The sequence below is a fragment of the Anopheles cruzii genome, chromosome 2 (assembly GCF_943734635.1).
Source record: "Anopheles cruzii chromosome 2, idAnoCruzAS_RS32_06, whole genome shotgun sequence".
In the NCBI taxonomy this organism is placed as follows: domain Eukaryota; kingdom Metazoa; phylum Arthropoda; class Insecta; order Diptera; family Culicidae; genus Anopheles; species Anopheles cruzii.
This window is the reverse complement of record NC_069144.1, coordinates 25,951,433-25,972,796: the sequence shown is the minus strand read 5'-3', so window position 1 is coordinate 25,972,796 and position 21,364 is coordinate 25,951,433. Positions and strand designations below refer to the sequence as shown.

General features: G+C 50.4%; 3 protein-coding genes across 3 annotated transcripts; 2 read left to right on the top strand and 1 right to left on the bottom strand.

Moving 5' to 3' along the window:
* Positions 1–3,233: 3,233 nt before the first annotated feature.
* LOC128278754 (uncharacterized) lies at positions 3,234–9,129 on the top strand (the record flags this gene model as incomplete). The annotated part of the gene is made up of 4 exons (XM_053017483.1): positions 3,234–3,273; positions 8,130–8,213; positions 8,289–8,502; positions 8,571–9,129. Coding segments are annotated over 4 exons (897 nt in total), but the record flags the coding sequence as incomplete, so codon positions are not given.
* A 1,040-nt stretch (positions 9,130–10,169) lies between these two features.
* On the top strand, positions 10,170–11,830 carry LOC128278753 (uncharacterized). The gene is made up of 5 exons (XM_053017482.1): positions 10,170–10,175; positions 10,255–10,378; positions 10,452–10,665; positions 10,744–11,041; positions 11,090–11,830. The coding sequence occupies exons 1-5, from the start codon at positions 10,170–10,172 to the stop codon at positions 11,828–11,830; spliced, it is 1,383 nt and encodes a 460-aa protein (XP_052873442.1).
* A 5,368-nt stretch (positions 11,831–17,198) lies between these two features.
* LOC128278752 (uncharacterized) lies at positions 17,199–18,671 on the bottom strand. Its single transcript, XM_053017480.1, has 4 exons — positions 18,654–18,671; positions 18,467–18,569; positions 18,180–18,393; positions 17,199–18,090 (listed from the first exon to the last, which is right to left on the bottom strand). The coding sequence occupies exons 1-4, from the start codon at positions 18,669–18,671 to the stop codon at positions 17,199–17,201; spliced, it is 1,227 nt and encodes a 408-aa protein (XP_052873440.1).
* Between the last annotated feature and the right edge of the window lie 2,693 nt (positions 18,672–21,364).

The window sequence follows — 21,364 nt, the reverse complement described above, 5'->3', positions numbered from 1 at the left end:
TCCGTGGCTCTACGAATCTATGGTCACCGTCGGCATTGTGACTCGCGTCCGCCCAAAAGACGGCCAACATGGGCCGTAGGTACCGTTGGTTGGGGTTTTTATCGGTTTCTGTTAAGCCATTATGGCCACCAGACGTCAGACAGACACCGGGACACCGGGAAACAACTTTGCGAAAAACGCCAACTTCTCAGGGCACGTGAGACGCGTCCAACCATAACAACGGCCGCGTAACAACACAATAGTCCCCCGGAGTCCGGAAACTCGGGGCTAGGTATCGTAAAAATGAGGTATCGAATTCCTTGCGACTAATGGATTGCGAGTGCACCGAGGCGGGCCGAGCGGTCTCCGGCGGGACCATAAACGCTCAGAAAATTGACATCTTTTATACGCGACACGGGATTACGTGTGTGAGGGATGTTTTATGATTTGATGGAGTTGTGTTGCCTCTGTGGACAGGACTAACCAGCTCGTCATTTTGAGGGCCAAATATAGCCATTTTCCAAATTATGATTTGATCCATTAAATTATCCAACTCTTTCTACTGTCAACAACTTCAACTTCTTTCTCTGTCACTTTAGGAAAAGGTTGTCGTGTTTTAAAGTACCGGCCCGGCCCGGCCTGGCACTCCTTAAAATGTGCTTAGGCCATACCCTGAACACTCCCAGCTCTTGCGCATCGCACGAACATATTAAGCGAAGCAGAACCAATGATGGAAATGGCCAATAAATCACCGCCCCGGGGGCCAGCAGGATCGCGCAGGGCTGCAGTTGAAGTGGCGTGCCAAGAATGACACGCCATCGGCCAGGAGTTCCTTCGGTGCACCTCGCACATTCGTTATTTGCATTTGCGGTTTGTGTTAGCCGGTGGTTGGGGAGCGGTCCTGAAATTGACAGTCGATTCGTAAGGATGCCCCTCGCCTGTACCTGCCTGCACCTAGGATGGCGGGGCCACTCGAGACGCCATATTTGGGTCAGCAACTTGTGCCGGGTCCAATCAGGCATTACGTCAACACCGTTCGTGTTCCATTAACGGTGTCATAAGGCTTGGCCCCGTTACGCTCCTTCGCTCCGCAGCCGTAAGATGTTTCTCAGGGCACCGTGTGCTGCAGTTTTCGTACCGCCCCTCGCCGGAGCTGGCCGTTACATTATTGCTTTACCGCAACAAACACGGTGACGGTAACAACAATTAACGGGCTGTGCGTTCATAAATCTTCATGCACGGCACACCGTAAACGCTAACGACGGTAGCGCCGGCCAGCGCCGTCTTTCGCATCCTTGGTCGGTGTCGGGAAGGAGCGCCGAGGTACCCGGCATGAATACCTCGAAAGCAAATTATGCTCAACGTAAGCCGTCACCTCCTAACGACGACGACGGGTGTGGCCAGAAGCCGCGAACTGCTGAACTTTGAACCGCGACGGGCTGTGTGTGGTTCTGGCAACCGGCGTGGAAGTGTTTGATCGTAATTGATTGAAACACATCCGCGGGCCTTCGGGCCTGGCGAACAGTTAACTAATTTCGTTTGTATTTTCGGAGTGGCTCATAGAAATGGAACAATACAATCGGGGTAGTAATCAAGAATCCATTTCTACGGATTCCAGCGTTCCGACTAATGCGTCGTCGGAGGTATTGTAAGGCTTTAAAACCCGCAAGTAGCTCTGCTCTGAGCGCTAGCTTGCAACCTTATCGCGTCTCTCAGCAAGAGAATTGGTAGGATTTATTGTTGAACAACCGGGATTACTTATTAACGCTGGATCAATGACTGTTAAGAATCAGACTGTTACGTTATAAACAGTATACACTAATTATGCTTGATGAAGTATCATTTTTGTGTGTGTTTTAAGAGTACCTCAATCTCATACCGGTCTTTAGGAACCGTATCATTCGGAAATTTGCCCTTTAACAATAGTATTTTATATTCGTCTTCAATCATTATGAAGTACGAAGTTATGAAGTCTGCACTTCATCGCAAACATCAACTTGTTGGCAGAACATGGAATTGAATTAGATCCATACAAGAGGGTTGAATTGAGTATTTCCTTTTCAAGAGCATCATTTATTCAATCCAGAGAACTGTTTTCGACCAAAATTCTCAAATCGAATGAATGAATTAAGTTTTCTCACGAGTTCAAGTCAACAGTTATAATAGTTAATAGTGATTGGCTTAGCCACATGCTTCGTTTTAGCTCAAGCTTAGCTCATAATTGAGAAAATAATTGTAAAACAATCCAAATTCCTATGTTGGACTGTTAACAAACGTTCCTTAAACACTAGACGCCAACCTCGCTACAATTCCCTTCAGCGTACGGCACATTTTACGACCAACGAACTTATCCTGCTCATCCCATCTATTTCTCGATCGTTAAACGTACAACGTGAAACGGGCTGCCTTATGCTACGCCTCACGCGTCGTATTTAGAGAATCATCCTGTGCCATCCCGACAATTTATGAGTCCGACTCTCCCCAATTTCTTAACCCAAAACCCGCACCGGTCAAACAACAGGGCACTGCGCCGTGAGACGAAGAAGAAAGTAAACTACTAATGTTTTATTAATTCGCGTCCTCGGAATGGGAATAGGCCCCTCGTAAAGTGGAACTTTTTAGCACGCGTCAGGATGGGGAACTCCACAAGGGCTGCCGGTCGTGGTTGTTGTTATCGGGACGATTTTCACGCTTTTTTCCCGTAACTTCCCAAACAGGAGAAACACATTCACGAAAACATTACTACTTTATTCCGTTTGATATTTCATCGTTTTCTTCTGTCGCACGGTCGTTATGTGGGCCCGTTGTCGTTATTGGGGGGCCGAAGCTTCGCCCTTCCGGTCCGGCAGGAATGGCAAAAGTTGTTTCTTCCTTAAGAAGCCGCAGAAGATCACCGACTCCTCACGGAGCCTACCGGAAAATGGGGATAATTTTGCCCCCGCTCGCAAACCAATTCCACCCTGTCTGCTGCCGCCCGGGGGCGGACAGAATTGGGCTAGACGGGCAAGAACTGCCACACAACTGCCAAACTGCATCCCGCTGTGTTTCGTTCAACTTCACTTTCTTCTGTGTCTTCCCCTTTGTCTTTAGGTTTTCCCGGCCCACTATCTTCCGGCCACTTGCGGCCATCTTTTTGTCTTCCATTTCGTCCCTGCCCGGAAGTTAGATGGTGGAAATTTTCCACATTATGGCCACCATTATGGTGCCTCGGACATCCTTCCGCTTTTTTGTTGCCTGCGGGGGGCGGGTGACGAACTGTCGGTGAACTACTGCTCTTAAAGTATCTGGCCGTTGGTTCACCTCAATGAGGTCGTTACGGCGTTCGGTTTTTCGTTTTTTGAGCCTCCAACAGAATGAAGACGGAAGTCAAAAGTCTTGAAATACAATACACAAAGCACAGCCACAAAAACGGGCCTCGGGAAACGAAGTCACGGTGAAGATGGAGTGCCTTAAAGACTTGTGCGCCTGACAACGGCCACTCCACCCGATTGAGGTGCTCTCCGCTGCGCCCGTAAGATGCGGCGGGTGGGCTGCACAGTAAAAAGTACAAATGAAAAATAAAACCTCTGCTACCGGGAGGACACACAGATTATCTTCCTTACAAAGGCGAAAAGTCTTTACCGGGTTCACCCTAGCAAGGATTCAGCGTCTGTCGGACGCTTCGGCAGCGAAAGAGGTAATGGTGCCGGTGTCAGGATCGAAGGCGTGAGGCTGGATTTAAATCGTCTCCCGAGCACGTCGGTTCGGAATTTGTGGCATTGCAATAACGCACCGCCATTCGTGGGGCGCATTCTCGGAAGTCGGAACCAGAACGCGCCGCGTCGGATAAGTATCGCAAACGACAGCTCCCGGGTGGCCCATAAGCACCGGTTGGATTCCGCAGCACCAGACCCTGCTCTAAACGCCATGGTTCGCCAATAAAGTGCCGCCGACGCCATCGATAGTCGCCAATGATTTGCGCCACGCCAGCAGCAAAAGTCAAGGAAAGGAAGCAAAGGAAAATCGATTACCCAACGGCCACGACAACCGACCGGCCAGGTACCGGAGCGGCTCTTTAATCTTCATAAATCACCTGAAACCGCCCAATGGCCACCGCGGCCATTGCTCGCGTAGCCAAGACGGAAGCAGTTTCCGATTTGCCGATTGCATCTCCGGTTCCGGGTCGGAAGCCGGCGGATCCTCATTGAAAGCCCAAACCGTTTCCTCCGCCGGTCGACGAGAAGGGGCTTCAGAGCCGTCGTCGTCGTCGTCGTTGTCGTCGGTGTATTTCATTTACTCAATTCCTTTGATGACACCTGGAGGGAATTCCTGGAGGTCCGCCGGTGACAGTGGACGGTGCAAAGTAAGTGTTGTAGCAGATTACTTGGGCCCGCCACTTGATGCCTCCCGGCGGTCGGAATCAGATTACCGGCGATGGTAATCCTTCTTCGGCGTTAGTTGGTGAGCTGCGTCGCGGGGTCCCTTGTTACTGTCCTAGGTGCCATTTTTCTTCTGTTTGCGGCCCTCGTTTTATGGGGGGTCGCACTGCAAATTGAGCGTTTAATGTACTCCACAATGGATACATTGTGACACTTTGGTTCATCGATTTCGATCGGATCAATTTTATTGTGTTGCCATCGTTTTTTACAATAAGGCCATCGTTGCTATCCATGAGTAAGAACGATAATTACAGGACGTCGAAAACCATTTTGATTGATTGTAGCAGAATATTATGAAAAAAGTTTTAGTAACCGAAAGTCAGCGTTGACAGCCTTCCTTCGACTTCTAGAACAGATAACGTAAATTCTAGAAATGAGTTAAGGAACTCTACATTTTCAAATATCCGTTTTTAATTATCGTATTTGTGGAGACACAATATCGTCCCGAAACCACCATATTCACCTGATTTAGCACTATGTGACTTTTGGCTATTCGCTAAACTCAAGAGATCACTCCGTGGACACCTTTCACAGTCAACAGTTGAGATAGAAACCGAAACGAAGAATGTGTTGAACGCTATTCTTGAAAAGGACCTTTTCTGACCGATTCAAAAGTTGGAACAAATGTAGACATAAATCTTTTGCTTAGGATTATTATTTTAATGGCGGTGACAAAGATTTAAAAAATGAAGAAAGATTTTTTGAGTCATAAGTAAATTCCCGATATTTTTTGGCTACAGTAGTATTATATTATGGCAAAGCTACACCGCGCAACAGTTTCTTAAGCCTTTTTGAAGATCAACATAAGTATTTATCAGATCGATCATCATATAGGCGGTCTATTAAACTCTTTCTTTCACCGGGATCGCTAGCTCGCTAAGCTCGCTTCTTACACAAATAAAACGTCGACTAAGAAACTGACTGAGATACTTCCTTCCGTTGGCTTCACGCTGTGTTCAGATTGATGCGATCAGAGTGTGTTCAGATTGATGCGATAAAGACTTTAATCAATTGCTAAACTTCTCTAAGGAAGGCCCTCATCCATCCAATTGCCTTCCCCGAGCGCATCAAATTGGGATACTTTGCAAAGGCCTCACAAACATCGATTCCTTTTCCTCCGGTGATGTTCCGGGCAAGCGATCGATCGATCAGCGTGCTCAGATTAATTGAATCAAACCGTTTCCCCGCCGACGCGGTGGCCCGCACCATTGCGAAGCTTCCTTGATTCTTGATCGATTCCGATGGGTTGGGCCGGCCGCGTGAGAGTTTGTTGCGCGCCCGGATCGATCGACCGGAAAAGCCCGACCGGACGCCGGCGGGGGCAGGTTGATTGATAGTGGGTGCGGAACGATCGGCCCCTCAGCACTTTGTACGCAAAACAATCGACACAGCACCGAATGCGCTCCGACGGGTGGAACAAGTGCTCACTCCTTTTCAACTCGGGAACGCTCGGCGCTCGGCACCATTCGCCCCGATGCCTTGGTCAAACGCTGCTGACGGTCGGCCGTCATCGCCGCTTTGTAGACAAAATGTATTTTCTAATAAAGTTTACCTTTCGGCCGAGGCCACCGCCACCCAGCGAACATAAAATGGCTTCAGTGCCCACTGAGGGGGGTTGGGTTCGGTAAGTGCTTCTAATATGAAATGATAAAATCGTTCCGGCCACCGGGCGGTGCGAGCCGCAACTTGTTCAACCGGACGAGAAGCTGGCGAACAATGGCCAACATTCGCAAGTTACTATCTCGCGCGGGGCGCTTTTTATTGTTTTCGGGTGGTGGTGGCGGTGGTGCGTAGGGAGAAAAAGGAGACCACCCAACCCGGACAGAGTTGCATCGGTGCATCGGTACACATCAATTCTGCTGATGCCGCTGCTGCTTCCGCTGCTGCTGCTGCATCCGCCAGTGGCCAGTGGAGTAGAAAAATAATACTCTCCAGCGCCGAAAGTCCGGGATCTGTAAAATATGCACAGCCCCAGCATTCTCCCGATGGCCACCCCTATGCGGGTATGCTGCTGCTGCGGTTGGTTATAAACAATTTTATGCTCACCGCAACCGAAAGGGGCGATTCCGACCTCCCGGGCGTTGGCGTTTGATGTTGCAGCCACACGGCTCACGGCACAGACCGGCAATCCTGGTCCTGCTGGAAACGCCAATCCTCATTGATCCTTCGCCAAGCGCACAGCTCAACTCCGGCGTCGGTTTGATGAAGAGCTTCGCAGCGAACCCGGTCCGTCCGTCCGTCCGGGATGGTTCCGTGGCAGAACCGCCAGTGGCGTCAATCAGGCTGCAATGTTCACACACGCGGGATCCGCTCATAATGTGGCATCGCAACGCAACGGGCATCGCAGCCGCCAGCGTCAGCGTCACCGACCGACCGACAGTTGGGACACGCGCTGGGAGTGGATCGATGGCGGTGGCAAAGTGTTTGGCTAACAGATTACATGTGCTTCACGCCCGCGCTCCGGGACGGACTTGAATGACATTTATCAACACGCGGCACGCAAGGTTGTCAGATTTTGCGTAATCAAATTTTTGCAACTCCGCGAATTGATATTCAACCACTTTTAAATCGCTTTTTTGCCGTTTTCACTGTATTCGTTCGCTTTTAATGCGTACTTTTGTTTGCTGGATGTTTCGAAATAGAAATAAATTTTGATCATGCGTCCGGTTTACCGTGCGCTCCTTGCCAACAGATGAATCTCATGCGTTGCGTCCCCCGGAAACGATGCTCACGATTTATTTCCCAAAACAATTTCCGAATTTTGGCACGATAACCCACATTTTGGCCGTCCGCCCCACGGCCAGATGTTTGTCCGCTTTCACCATAAAACCAAGTGGCGCCCGGGTTATCCATAAATTTTTTCCGACCTTCGGCTAGAACGGCCCCTTTTGGCCTCTGTTGGCCCAAATGGGGAATCAGGAGATGGTTGAAGTATTGCAAAACTTCGCTAAGAAACAGTTTGGCAATCGGAAAGTTCAGCCTAAAGGTATAAAGCGCATCTAAGCGTGACTCACGTGACGGCGATGGCTAGTGCCATGTTCGCGGGTGCTAATTATTGTAATTCCAAAACACCGCGCTACAGCCCGTGGCACTCCGGCAGACACTCTCGATGGTGTTAATTAAGAATCGCCCAGGCCAGGTTGTCGTGAGCCGCATCATCGCTAGACTCAGCCTGGTTTCTCTTTCTATAAATTTGGAGCAGTTAGCTACCGTGAATCTATTCCATTTAGTGACCCCTGCCATCAACAATTCTGGAGTTCCCTAGATGGCGGACCGCACGGGATAACCAGAGCAAGATCCGGCTCCGGGGATATCCGGAATCCACAATTGGTCACTGGATAGATTTCTGCATCAATTCGATCGCGAATCGGTCGTAAACGTTCGCATCCCGGCCTAATTAGCAGCAACTGTTTCAGGTTCTTTCTAATTGCCCAGGAATCCACCAGTCCGGGGAAACCGACCCAGGAGCAAAACATCGTTCGATCCACCACCGGAGAACCGGATTATTTATAATATCTGCGACAAGCGCCACCCCATAGTTCAGTCTTCGGGTTAGTCGCTTCGCACGCGGATCGTCTCTAGGTCCCAGTATTCGGGATATTACGTATACTTAGCAAACCCAAAAAATGCGTTTCTTGTCTATCGTGAGTGCTGTGTTTAAGGACAAACGTTGTTCCACCCAGGCACTGGTACGATTCAATGTTGCGACTTTAACCTTGCAGCTTGTGTTAGGTTTCCTGAATGGCGCCACAGCGTACCGTATCGATGTGAACGTTCCGAACGCGCAATCGTACCATGACCAGCGAGATGACGAAAGTAAGACCCACGGTCACGGTCACCGGGTGTTGGCACATTTGAAAGTTACCTCCCTGTTTTTGGTTCCAAATCAAGATCACTTCAAGTACGGCTACCAGGTGGAGAACATAAGCGAGCAGTTCCAGCACAAGCAGCAAGGTCCGGACGATGTGACGTACGGATGTTACGGGCATGTGGATCCCGTCGGCGGCAACCATCTTACGTACTTTGTGGCCGACCGCCGCGGCTATCGACCGGTGCTGACCGCGCGTGCCGTAACCGTTTTTCCCTTCTCGGGACCAAATGATGGGTAAGTGGGGCCCACATACCGAAGGTTGCACAACTCATTTCTATCAATTTGTGTCCATATCTGGCCAGTTCGGACGACTCCCAGGGTACGACGATCGAATGGAAAGATCTACCGTTTCCTATCGCTTGTCAATCACCGTCCACCGCGGGTAGTCCTGCATCATCAACTGTTGCCGATCGTGGCCAACGGATCGGCGAGCCTCTGGTCGGGTCGGCATCGCGCGGTGAAGCAGGCATCCGGCGTGGCAACGAGATTGCCACATCAGGCGATGGTCTGGAGGTACCGGTCGAGTATCAATCGTTTACCGATCACGATCTGGCCGAAAGTCAGCTAAGCAGCAACGATCATAGTGTGATTTACGTACAACCGAATGCTGGCGACGATGGCCAAGATTACGCCGAGACAGCAGCATCTGCCAATTATCAAACCCAATCCAGTTCCTGGTCACCGTTTATCTGCAAAGGTGACTCACTGCAACTGCGACCGGCGGTCTGCGAACAGCAGGGGCACGGATCGAACCCGCAGCAAACTCCGGTCACGTTGTACATTCCGTTCCGCGTTCTGTGTTCCGATATTGAGGAATTTCAGGTGCAACTACAACAACTCGTCAATCGCTTCAGCCAATAGACGTTTGAAGTTCAAAATAAAAAAACGGAAACGGAATCACACGAATCGGTACTATTTATTCGAGTGTCGCCACAATTAGTCGGAAGTAAATCGGTGGACAAAAATACGGAAACTACGGTTCATCATATTATTTGCCGTGTAGTTTAACATACTCTCGTCAATCGTTACATCAACAAAAGGGGCGAACAATGCGCTGAGCAAACGCGAATCCTCTGCGAAACGGAGACGTTTCGGCGGAGAATGTTGCGAAAAGATCGCGAAAACATTGAATTCTCCTATTGTCCAGCTTCGAGAAAAAAAAGAAATACAAACATAGTAAAGAAAAGTCCCCAAAAAAGGCAACGATGAATTGCAGATCAAACATTGCTGCATAAACGGCATTGGCACGTGACCTTCAGCCGAGAGGTTCGTTATCCCAAAGGTCACTACTTTCTTTTTCGTCTACCGTTTTGGGTCACTCCTGTACCACCCAAAACGGTGACCAACAACAGTGGCGTGTGTTTACCCATTTCATAACCCCTATCCTATCAGCGCGATCGCGAGAAATCCGGTTTGCGAATTAGATCTAGCCGCGGGTCCTCGAGAACCCGTTGGGAGGGAAGTTGTTGGGGAACTCCCCACTCTTTAGGAGGAGGGGGGAGTGCAACGTGCCGGCGGCCCGGTGCGTCTGCCAAAAATTGTGCGCCAATATTGATTCATCGTGTGTACCGCTGACGATGATCACCGAATCACCGTCGGTGATCGAAAGCTTTAAATTGAACGCCCAACTCCTTGGACACAGTCAGTCCCACCGGAGACTGCCGTGCGATCCCATCCATCTTCGGCGCGGAGATAGTTGACCTTTCACAGTCCCCCTCCACGAAAATCGCCAGGTGGCCATTTCATAACCAAGCTTTTGGGGCCAGTGACATCCAGTGCCATTTTGCTGCTCGTTAGTCATTGCAGTGCAACGAAAGTGGAAGTGTTGGGTCACCCGGGCACCGTGAAGTCGAACCGCGGCGAGTGTGTGTTTCACGGCCATTCGAAGGTGCTAATGAGCGATGTTTGTGAGTAAAAGCCCTCAAAACGCACCCTCGGCAAAGTGAGTGATCTTACGATGTTGGTGTTTGGGACATTCCTTTACAGCGCCTCGCAGGAACGGTCCTGACGCTGTGTTCCGTCGCGTTGGTCTCACCGTTGGACGATTCGTACAACATTGAGCTGAAGCAGAAAGATGCCGAAGTGTATCACGAGCAGAGCTTCGGAAGAAGTAATTATGGCGAGGGACCGCACAAGTCACATTCGTGTAACCCCCCAAATTCTTGACTTGATCGTTTTTGTAGACGAGTTTAGCTACGGCTATCAGGTGGAGAAAACGAACAGTCAGTTCCAGCACAAGGTGAAGGGTCCGGATGATGTCACGTACGGGTGCTACGGGTACATCGATCCGGACGGGGAGAAGCATCTCGTGTACTACATCGCCGATCGGCTCGGTTACCGCTTGCTGGCACCGGACCAACCGACCAAGGTGTTTACCGATCGTGTGGCGAACAGTGTGTAAGTGTCCGGAACGGAACGGAACGACCGGTGCTCGGAACCATCATCGAGATGAACCATTTTGGAACTTCTCCATAGGAACAAATTGGACGCCGAGTTGCAGGGCCGCAAGCTGGACGAGAAGGTAGTGGCCTGGAACGATCTCTACCTTCCTGCGACTTGCCGGCGGCTGGACGAGATCGTTAGCATCACGCCACCGCCGACACCACCGCCGACACAGAAGACCACGACTTCGACCACGAGCTACGGGGCAAACCAAATCCGACCCGTCCGGACTGAGCGGCCAGCTACGGGAAATAGTATTGACTCGTTCGGTGGCATTCAGGTCAACTCAGGTCCGTCGTCAGCGGACAGTGCCAACAGCTCGGGAGCATTTGTCGAGGAGGCACCCGTGAAGGTTCTATTACCGACCGATATTGACGAGACTGGAACACTTGGACCCACCCCAGGAAGTGTGCCAGACCCGGTCGTTTCTGGTGGTTCCGACCGCAGCCCAAAGGACGTGCCGAAAGGTGCGATCGGTGTGATAGGGATCAACCAAGGTGGTTCCATCGATGTGTCAAGGTCCGATGACTTGGATAACGCCCTTATTTCGTCGTCCACGACGGCAAACACTTCACCAGGGGACAATCTGATCGACCCCGTTGAACCCTTTGGAAATCGGCTTCCAACAACGAAGCCACAGCCAAGCGTTGTCGTGAAGAGTCACCCAAATCCCCAACGACAGGCACCAGACTCCGGGTGTGGCCCAGGAACTGCGGGCGAATGGGAGTCTCCACGGCCAAAGTATCCGTCCCCGATGGGCCAGTTTAACGGATTCGTGTTTCCGATCAACCGCAACTGTGACGCCAGTGGCCGCAACACCGAACAGCTCCTTGCCCAAATGCAAAACATCAACGAGCTGGTGTTGCAGGTGAGCGAAACCCTCCACCGACTGATCGGGGACGATCGCAATCGGACCACCACCGGCTCCGACACCTGCGGGCGAGTTTTGGAGCTCCTCAACATCCAGCAGCCGGTGCCGCTGCTCGTCTACGTGCCCATCATGCTGCCTTACCTTGACGGTGGCATTCAAGGAGCCGAGCCACCCGGGACGACCCCACAAAAGCTCCTAATCAACCCCGCCAGCTACGCGTACGCCAAGACGTGCAGCGAGTGTAAATAGAGAGACGGTATGCTTAATCGACTCGATGTTGACATTTCGACACTCCCCGCGGCGGCGGCGGCAGTACTTAGTGCGCGCCGCTGTTTGTCTTTTCTACCCCTACTCTCCTACTGCCCCTTCTCTCTCGTGTGCTCTATCTCTCTGTCTCGCTCGTGTGGCCTCTGACTTTGACCATCGGCCCGAGGCGTAGATGATTGGCAGACGAGAGTCTGTGATTAAGCGCATGATGTAATTTGGCGACGCGTGATAATTCCTGTCTTTGATGCGTATATTTTGTGTACAAGTTTGAGAACTATAAATTATTTTTATTTAAATACAGACACCACTCACAGACACCTGTTTAACATCTAAACCTTCGATGACAAACTATTCTATTTAAAACTTATTCGAAGCATCGAATTAGTTCTCTTTAGGTTCGTTTAAAATTTGGATTGATTTGGAGTTCATTGATCAAAACAAGATAAAACTTCCAACGAATCAAATTTTTTTTACTCCTAACGTTTCGCTTCTGTTTTGTGAAATTACTCTCGAATACAGCGATTGTTGGATTAATTTCACAAAAATTCCACAACTCGACGACGCCATCGCCTAAATTAAATGATGCTCAAGTTTTCCGGAACAAATACGATCGATGTCTGCCGATCGGCACCGTCATCGCCTTCACGCTTTGGTGCAATTTCCAATAGCGGAATTTCGAAATTGATTCGCTGATAAAGCAATAAAACAATCTTTTCCATTCGCCGCTCGGTGCACTTTTCCCTTCCGTGCGCAAAATACCATGAAAAATGATCCCCCTGCAAGGGCTCCACGGGAAGGATGGTAATAATTTTCCCTCGGGCGCATTCAGTCCGCATTGCTCCCTTCAATCGACAACTCACGCAAATGCGCGCTGCAACCGGACGAAAAGAAAAAGAAACGAATTATGATCAACTTCCCACAGGCCAACCGAAAGACGCTACGCTGTGAGAGCGTCTTCCGAATTTCCCGGCCACGGGGCATCTTCGCTGCAACCAACCGGGGAAACTCCGTGCCGTCCCGCGCGAAATAGTTTTCCCGAGGCGCGCACCACCCGAAGGCGCACTTTGACGGGTCGGGAAAAATGAAACAATTTCCTCGCTGCAAATGGAAAATGGGCGGTGGCGCGGATTGTGTGAGGCTGCCGCGCAATGAGACGCAGTGAATGGAAACTTTTAAATAGATTCCTTGCAGCCGGTCTGAGGCCCGGCGGAACCCTTCGCGAATCTGGTGCTCGACGGATTCATCGTCGGGATTTAAATGGCACCGTTTTCTTGAGCTCCACGAATTTGCTGAGCGATGCCGAATTTTCGTATGCGCCAGCTCGACTGCATCGCAAATACGGGTGTTCATTGTTGACGCGTCATTTAACTAAAAGATTGTGAGAAATCCCTGAATTGCTGCGAAATATTGGTTTGGAACATTGGAAAATGACTCATTTTTATTTGAGTTTACACATTAAGTATTGCTTAGTTCTGGTTCCACTTTAATCCGTTTCCTCTGCAACTCTGCAACTTCCGCGGAACACATCTGTGAGTGGAGAGCTTTTTTCCGTGTTATTTACTTTACAAGAGCATGTCACCCATCGCTGGGCGTGTAAAGTGTGTGCTCCAAAGTAACATTCTGCTTTGAAATATTGCCAACTGGAGAACGCGCCAACAAATCCCCACAATTCTTCTTTCCGCTGGGCGACGAACTTACGAACTTCCGAACACACATACACACACACACACTCAATCTTTGTCCCCGTCAGGCGGCGTAGCAATAGTGTGTTCCGCATCCATTTATATCGTCGGGTCCTTGGCAGAGGGAGTTGCACTTCGGGTCTACTCAACCCGCGTCGGGCCGTCATGCATCATCAAAATGAAAACTTCTCACCATCCTTTAATAAACTTTTAATAGTAACATCTGCACACTGCCGATCCGGGCCCGGGACCAGGATCCTACTGCCTGCCTGGTCGTAAGAATCCAAGGCGCATTTGAGTGCCGACTGCCGAGGTCTGCACTCTGCAATGTTGCGGCTGCAAAACTCACTGACAGATGGAAAAATAAGACATCGCCCGAAGACTCGGTAGCAAATATTCGGCACTCGGCAGCACGAGCGAGGACTAAGTTTTGCGAATTGCGAATGGCAGACCGAGATTTTCCCCGGCACGGTCCTGAGGGACACCTGAGCCCGCCGGCAAAACGGATTATAATGAAGAAATGTAGATTTTCTATATCGTGTTTTAATTATCACCTGTTCCCGCTGCGGTTGGGGCTTTACATTCATTTGCCCATCGGGGGGAGCTTAACATTTTATTAGCAGACAGTCGGAGTCGGCAGTGTCTCCTAAGCTCGTAGGCCCCCTAAACTGGCTCGTTAATATTCGCTTACGCCACACACACGCCCGCACCCAATGGCCGAAGGATGAGTTAGGGCTTCGGGAGGGCATGTGTGTGTCCGGCAGAGATTATGCCAACTTTACGATGTTCCGATGCTGTTGAGCGCGATCAACTGCGATCGGAACCGAAGCCTGTATATTATGGAATTAAATTAAACTTCAATAATACCGTTTAATGGAGCTTTCGTCGAGTTCGCAACCATCAGCGCAGACGGTGACAAAAAAGGAACAACTTTCCGACGGTCCCATTCACGCATCAATTGGTCTCATTCTTTAAACCCGGCCGTGGCAACTGTGGCAACTGACAACCGCTTTAAACTCGATAAAACCCGGGCCCCGGCCCCGGGTGATTGTCCGGTTGTTGTTGATCATTCGCTTCGCCAGAATAGAACGTGGAAAGTTTCCCACGAAAAGCCAGCCGCCTTGCAAATCACTCGATTTACAAAATTTCCCCATTATGATGGTACATGATGTGAAAGGTCACATCATGGGTCACCCACGGGGCGAGATTAAGTTGGACGAAAGTTTGTTCACATGTGTGTGTGTGCCAAATCCGGACCGAAAGGTGAACTCAGTGGACAGAGGATGACTTCTGTCCTTTCACTTTCGCACCGCACTTTGCCTTGGGTCCAGCGAGTCCAGCACCACCGGACCAACTGAAACCACTCTTTAAGCATAACAAAAAACACATCGTTAACATCAACGTTGCTTAACCCGGACCGGCCGGTGATCCTGCCGTTGTTCCGTGCTGTCCCAAGGGAGGTTCGCCAAAGTCTTCGGCACGAAAGCTCACCATCTAGCTGAATAACAACGTTGCACTACTTTACCCGTCGTCATTATGTCCGTGTGGAAGGGCCATTGATTTTCTTCCTTTTTTATTATTGTTTCGATGTCCTTCCTTGTACACCTTCCGGCAACACAGTAAGGGGGCCTTCGTCGGGCGAGAAGTTTTCGGAGCTAAAGTTTTAAGTTCCCCAAAACGCCAAACTTTCACCGAGGCAATTTGTAGCTCACTTTGTAATTGTTTGACACCCGCTAGAACCCGGTGTCCGGTGGGCCATTGTGTCTTGGGGCAACAACGGCCCAGTCATTGTTTGCTCATTAGTGTCGCAAAGATTCATTTACTGTCGAATGGTAGACTTGGTGTTGGGTGCCACTTTACTTTACACACCACATAGACTTTAAGAGAGTCTTTTGGGAAGGTTACAAATATTTTACTAATAAGCAATTATTATAAGCATCAGAAACAAGAAATAATGTTATACATAAACCAGAAAAAATCATTAAAAATTCTCAATGCATTTCCGATGCCGGTTCAGCATTTTTCCATTTCAATTCCGTGTCGGGTTAATGCAGAATTAAAATCCACCAATGCATAGTAATTTAAAAATAAAACGGCCAATTCCCTGGCATGCAGCGGTCTCCACATCAATCACTAATGAACCGATAACCTGCCAATATCTGCTCCACGATGCGTCTGCTCGCTGCTCGATTCACACTTAAACCACGACCACCGACCGTGTGGCCTGTGGCGGTTACTTTCGGCACGAACGGGGCCGGATTCGGTTGCCGGCCCCGGATCCGGTGGCCCCGAGCAAAGGTCTTCAATAATTTACGCGGGCGCACCGCAGCCCCGACATGATGTAAGCAGGACCAGAAAATCCGATACTCCGACGGACCGGCGGCGAGGACCGCGCAACCCAGATACCACTGCCGCCGGACATGGAAAACCCATTTCGCATCGGATAACCGTTTTCCGTCGTTTTGTTCCGTGATGTTCCCCTGGATGGAACTTGTCGTGAGCATCCATGACAACCGGGTTTCCACACAGTAACCACAGAGATCGGCGGATGCCGATTCTGCGTGATTGGGATTAGATTCGACGCGAACGGAGATTGTATCGTTATTTTGGAATTGAAGTAAACTAATACTTCAGTGCGTTTGGTTTCTTGCTCAAACTTAAAGCCCCAGAACCTTCGTTACTTTAAGATCAATATTATATCTTCGGATTGGCCGGTCGCAGAAATCTAAGAAATGCTATGTGACCGCTCCGTCTTGTTTGTGGTCAGACCCGGCACTAATACCATCTCGATTGTTTGATGACCGCTCGGCCGCTCTCTGGAAATGCTTGTGACCAAAACCAGCTGCGAAGGCAGCATGTTTTATATGCAAATCTTTAATTGAAGTTATAAATACCAACGGACTATGGAAGGACAGCCGATTTCCAGCACCTTGTTGTTAAGAAGTTTCTTTTCGCCATAAACTTAAGAGAATCTGTCGAGAACGAACGTCGCGATATTTATCAAAAGAAGTTTTCAATTAAAATTGAGAAAGGATATTTCGCCCAACTCACAGTTCTCGGAAAACACAACTTTTGCTGCTCATCGTAATTCAGTTTGTCGTTTCGCCTCCAGAATCACGTTATAGAGTCAAACTTCATCGGACCGGAACCGTAAGGCCTGTTGCTTTTGCCTTCGCCACTCGAAGAAAAGTCGTTTGATGTTCTTTACGCCGAAACATTTCAATTCGTCTTATGTTTATTCAGTTTCGCTTTGGCCGTTCCGAAGCTCATCAATAATTCAAACAGCTGATTGCAAATTTGGAAATTCGAATTTCGCTGGTCAAAAAGTGCTCCGGGCATTGTTTTAATTCTGTTACCGACAGCAAATACCACAAAAGGTTTTCTGGCATCTCTAAACAACTCGAAAGTTAACAAATTATTGTCCATTTTTATTCATTGTTTCATTTAGCTTTGTATTTCATGTTTGCCACATTGAGCTGCTGTTCTAATCATTCGATAGACATTCACAATCGGACATCATCGCAAGAAGAGCCTAAACACACGCACACACGCAAGCACTCTAATCATCCACCGCAAGCAACCTTCGGCGGGAAGGAAAAACCCTCAACGTCTCCCTCGCGCTTGCAGCTTCTTATCAGCGTCTTATACCCCCAAGGAAACTTCACCCCCTACCCCTGGTGGCAACCCTTGCAACCGGCTTGCTGTCCCTGAGAGTGATACGCTTCCGGGCGGGCCGAACCGATCGGTTGATTAATGTTGTACTGGCCTTGCGCGTACGGGATCAGGATCGGCACGTAGACGAGCTGCGGTGTGCGGTTCTGGGTCTTGAGCAGCTGCACCACGCTGCGGCAGCTGCTCTCGTTGGCGTTAGCGAAAGCCGTCGGATTCGCGGCCATTCCGGCCAGCAGCATGTTGAGCGTGATAACCTGCGAGTTGACCGCCTCGATCTGGGCCAGCAACTGCGTGACGTTGAGGTTGTACTGGGCGCTCGAGAACTGACTCGTACCCGCGAAACCCTGCAGGGCATCCTGGGCCGATCCATCGTAGCTACCGGTGTGGACCGGATAAACCTGCCCATTGAACTGATCCAGGTTGATGTTAGCCGGATTGATGTCCGGAAGCGAACCCTGCCAGGTTTGTGGCTGCACTGGCGACTGCTGGCGACCCTGGTTGGCTGACTCCGGTACCCGAATCACTCCCACTCCACCCTGGTACGCGGGCTGCTGCTGGCCTCCATCGTGCGGGTCTGGCTGGTACGTATCGGTCTCCACTTCATTGACCGTATAGGCCGGTGTCGTTGGAATCGTGTACTGGGTCGGTTGCGGAAGTGCAGGTGCAGGTTTTGCCGGGTAGTGTACCGTTGGTCTATCCTGTTTCGGGACTTGCTGGGAGATCTTTGGGTACACCGGTACCGGTTGCTGCTGTTGGGGCGACTGATTGCTCGCGGCCGTCTCCAAAATCTCGTTCAGCCGGAAGCAAGAATCGGGCATGTACAGATTGTTCCACTCGACCACCCGCTCGTCGTAGTCCTTTCCCTTGACCGTACCGTCCAGCTTGTTCCTTGAAGTTTGCCAAACAAACCGAAACCCGATAAGAAACCACCCGGATAAGAAATGAACCCCGGATCCGAGGTCGGGTCGAAAACATACAAACTGTCCGCCAACTTTGCGCTGAAGATCTTCGTGGGCCGATTCGGGAAGATGATCCGGTAGCCCATCCGATCGGCGACGTAGTACACCAGGTGCTTCCGATGCGACGGGTCCACGTACCCGTAGCACCCGTACGTCACATCGTCTGGACCCTTCACCTTGTGCTGGAACTGATTGTTAACCGACTGCACGTGGTACCCGTAATCGAACTCGCCTGCGTTCGGTGAAAAACGGAGGGGACGTTACCGGGGGCCTCTAGAAGGACCTCACCAACCCACAGCGCTTACCCTTCTTCATGTCCTGCCGATGGTAAACTTGAGCATCCTGTTGGTTCAGGTTTATGTCTATAGTGCTGCCCACTACCAGCCGGATAATGATGGCCACGACGATCTGAAAATGGCGGGGGGGGTCCACAAAAAGTTTACCGACAGCTTCGAAGAAGTTTGCAAATTTTGGAGAGCTCCGCCGACTTACCGCTCCCAAAGCACCCATCTTGCAGAGTCAGAGTTCCGAAGTCCCGTTGTGCGGTCGCTCCGAACGGTCACTATCAACTGATTGCCCGCTGCCGTCTCTCGAGCTCTCAGGACTCGGCTCGGATGTTTGTGTCCCAAAACAACCGCGACCTGAGATTACACGCCTACTGAGGCGTACGAGGGCAACCGTGCTGGGGAATGTTGATAATAGGACCGAAGTACTCTTTCGCCTCCTTCGATAAGCCGACTGTCGGGGTTCGTTCGCGACGGAAACTTATCAATCCAATTAACCTATTTTTGTTTATTTTATTCAAACCACCAACGGTCATTCGCAGTCGCTACAAAAAAAACGAACGACGAACGCGCGAATCAAATGGAACACCAAACATGACGATGAGGTAATCTTATTTATTAATTTCAGTCTAGGGGACGCCACAAATACTTTCTTCGTTTGTAAAGGAACCGCATCTTCTTGACAACCAGTTTTCTTGGTGAAGTTTGCAATGTTGATGAATTAAAAGTCTCCTTGAACACAGCATCCTTCGGGCGGCGTAGCGTCGGCCAGGTGTGCCTGTAATGGAGAGAAATCCTGAATTCGTTTGTAAACTTTGACCATAATCTAACTCTGTTTGACCAACTCAAAGGCACCCCTTACCGACGAGGCGGCTCGCAATCACCAATCAAGCGGCATCGAGGATCCGATCCGAGCCAATCTCTGGTGCCTAGCTGAAGCACACGGTCAAGAAGACAGCAGCACGGTAGAGCATTAACAGCACCGACGCGAATGCGGTCACGATGAAGTCCATCTTGAGACTGCTGATTAGCCGGTCGTGCCCGGCGACATTTAAGCTCGTTCAAGCTGGCTCTGCCCACCACACCGGCCAGTACCTGTGGGTTTTTTCCGCCAAGGAGGTCCATTAGATGACGGGTAGAATAAAGAATGGTACACTCTGCACAGTGCGGAGTGCTTTACCCGCCGTGAACCCGGAGACAGTAACGATGTTGTTATGGACCATCGATTAAGCCACCTGTACCTGGCCTCAGCAGGGCAACCGTGCTGTAGGATTGTATGATATCCTTCGACAGGATAAATCGGCGTCGCTGACGACCAATAGCCCAAGCTGTGTTTGTGCTTTGCCAAACGGCCGGTCCGGCGCCCGGAAATGTCATCGCCCAACCCTTGGCGTGCGCCAAGAAGTTTGTGGCCCGGAACGGAACCGGGAACTACAACAACTCATCCGCAAAGGCCGTGTCGGGTGACGCTTTTATTATGCGCGAAATTAATTCCCCTATCGCGATTGGCCGGGGCCCAATTTGCGATCGGTCGCGTTCAGCGGTCCGTGCTGGCGATAAATTGCAAACCCATCCGACGCAGGGCCACCGACGGCCTGGCTGCGGCGGTACAATTTCAATCAAATTAAGTACATTTATGCGTTATTATTACCTGCCATTATCGCACTTTTAGCCCGCGTAACTAACCGCCACAACATTCCGCAATTGGCCGGCGGGCGATCCAGCCTCCAGCCTCTGGTTGGGAGGAAAATCAAACATCAAACCACCGGACAAGCGGGTCCACCCGCCGTTTCTGTTTCTGCCGTTTCGGTATCATTCCGTACCGCCGAAAAGCGGAAAGTCCCCACACCATCACTCGGGTGACGACCCCGACGAATGGCCGTTTGCCAATTTTTACACCATTTAAAGCGACACAAGGCGCCGCAGTCCCGCCCGGGAAAAATGTTTCCCAGCCGGGCGTGACGGCAACTCCGGTGCTGAAGTAACAATAATTGATATAAAATTTGAATAAATTAATTGAAAATAAATACATCGGCACAATCCGCTCCGGACGGGCCAGAAACCGGAAACCGGACCGCATAGCAAAGGACCGGACCGTCGATTTGAACACCGACCAGCGGACGCGGCTGGAACGTGTACAGAAGAGAGAGTCAGTAAATTTACTCTACCAATTATTGAAACATTTATTAGCCGGTACCGTTTTTAAGTGGATTACACCGAACAACCGAAATGCACTTTTGCAAACATTCGCCAATATGGCGTGCGGGCAAAAAATGGCCCCGGGCCTCGTAATTCAGCGAATTACGGGCGGGATCTCTAAGCTCGGGCGCACTGTTTTCATTAAAACCAGATTAGTGGGCTCAAAGCTGCTGACAACTGGCTGCTGACTGCTGCATGGCGTAAAAGTTTGGTCAGTTGTTTAACCAGTCACTATTCCGAAAGCTAGCTCCACGAGACTTGCCATCGCGCGAGGTTATCGCGACGGACTAACGACCCAAGTTGGCGCGGTAAGATCGCATGTCATCGTGGACGTGCGCTTTTCGACGAGAAATGATATTAAGTAATCATGCCGTGTAGAGCTCCGGCGAAGCGCACGGACTTTCTTTTGAAGTCCCTGAGTTGGTGGATCTCTCCGTCCGCACAACTCGACCCTGCGCGATGGCGCTGGCAAGTTGGCGGCATTTTCCGGCGGCACTCGCGAACAACTCCAAATCTCACGACCCCCGCACGAATCTTGACGTTTGGCATCATCGGCACAAGACGCTCGGCTTCGATCGCTACTGTAACTTAGCGAGGATTACGGACCCCGACGGGCGAAATCAGCAACGTCGTCGTCATCGCAAATGCCACTCGACGGGATGGCGTGTTTGTGCAAAATTGATACCGGCTGCCGGCTGCCGGCTCCGGACTAGCAGGACA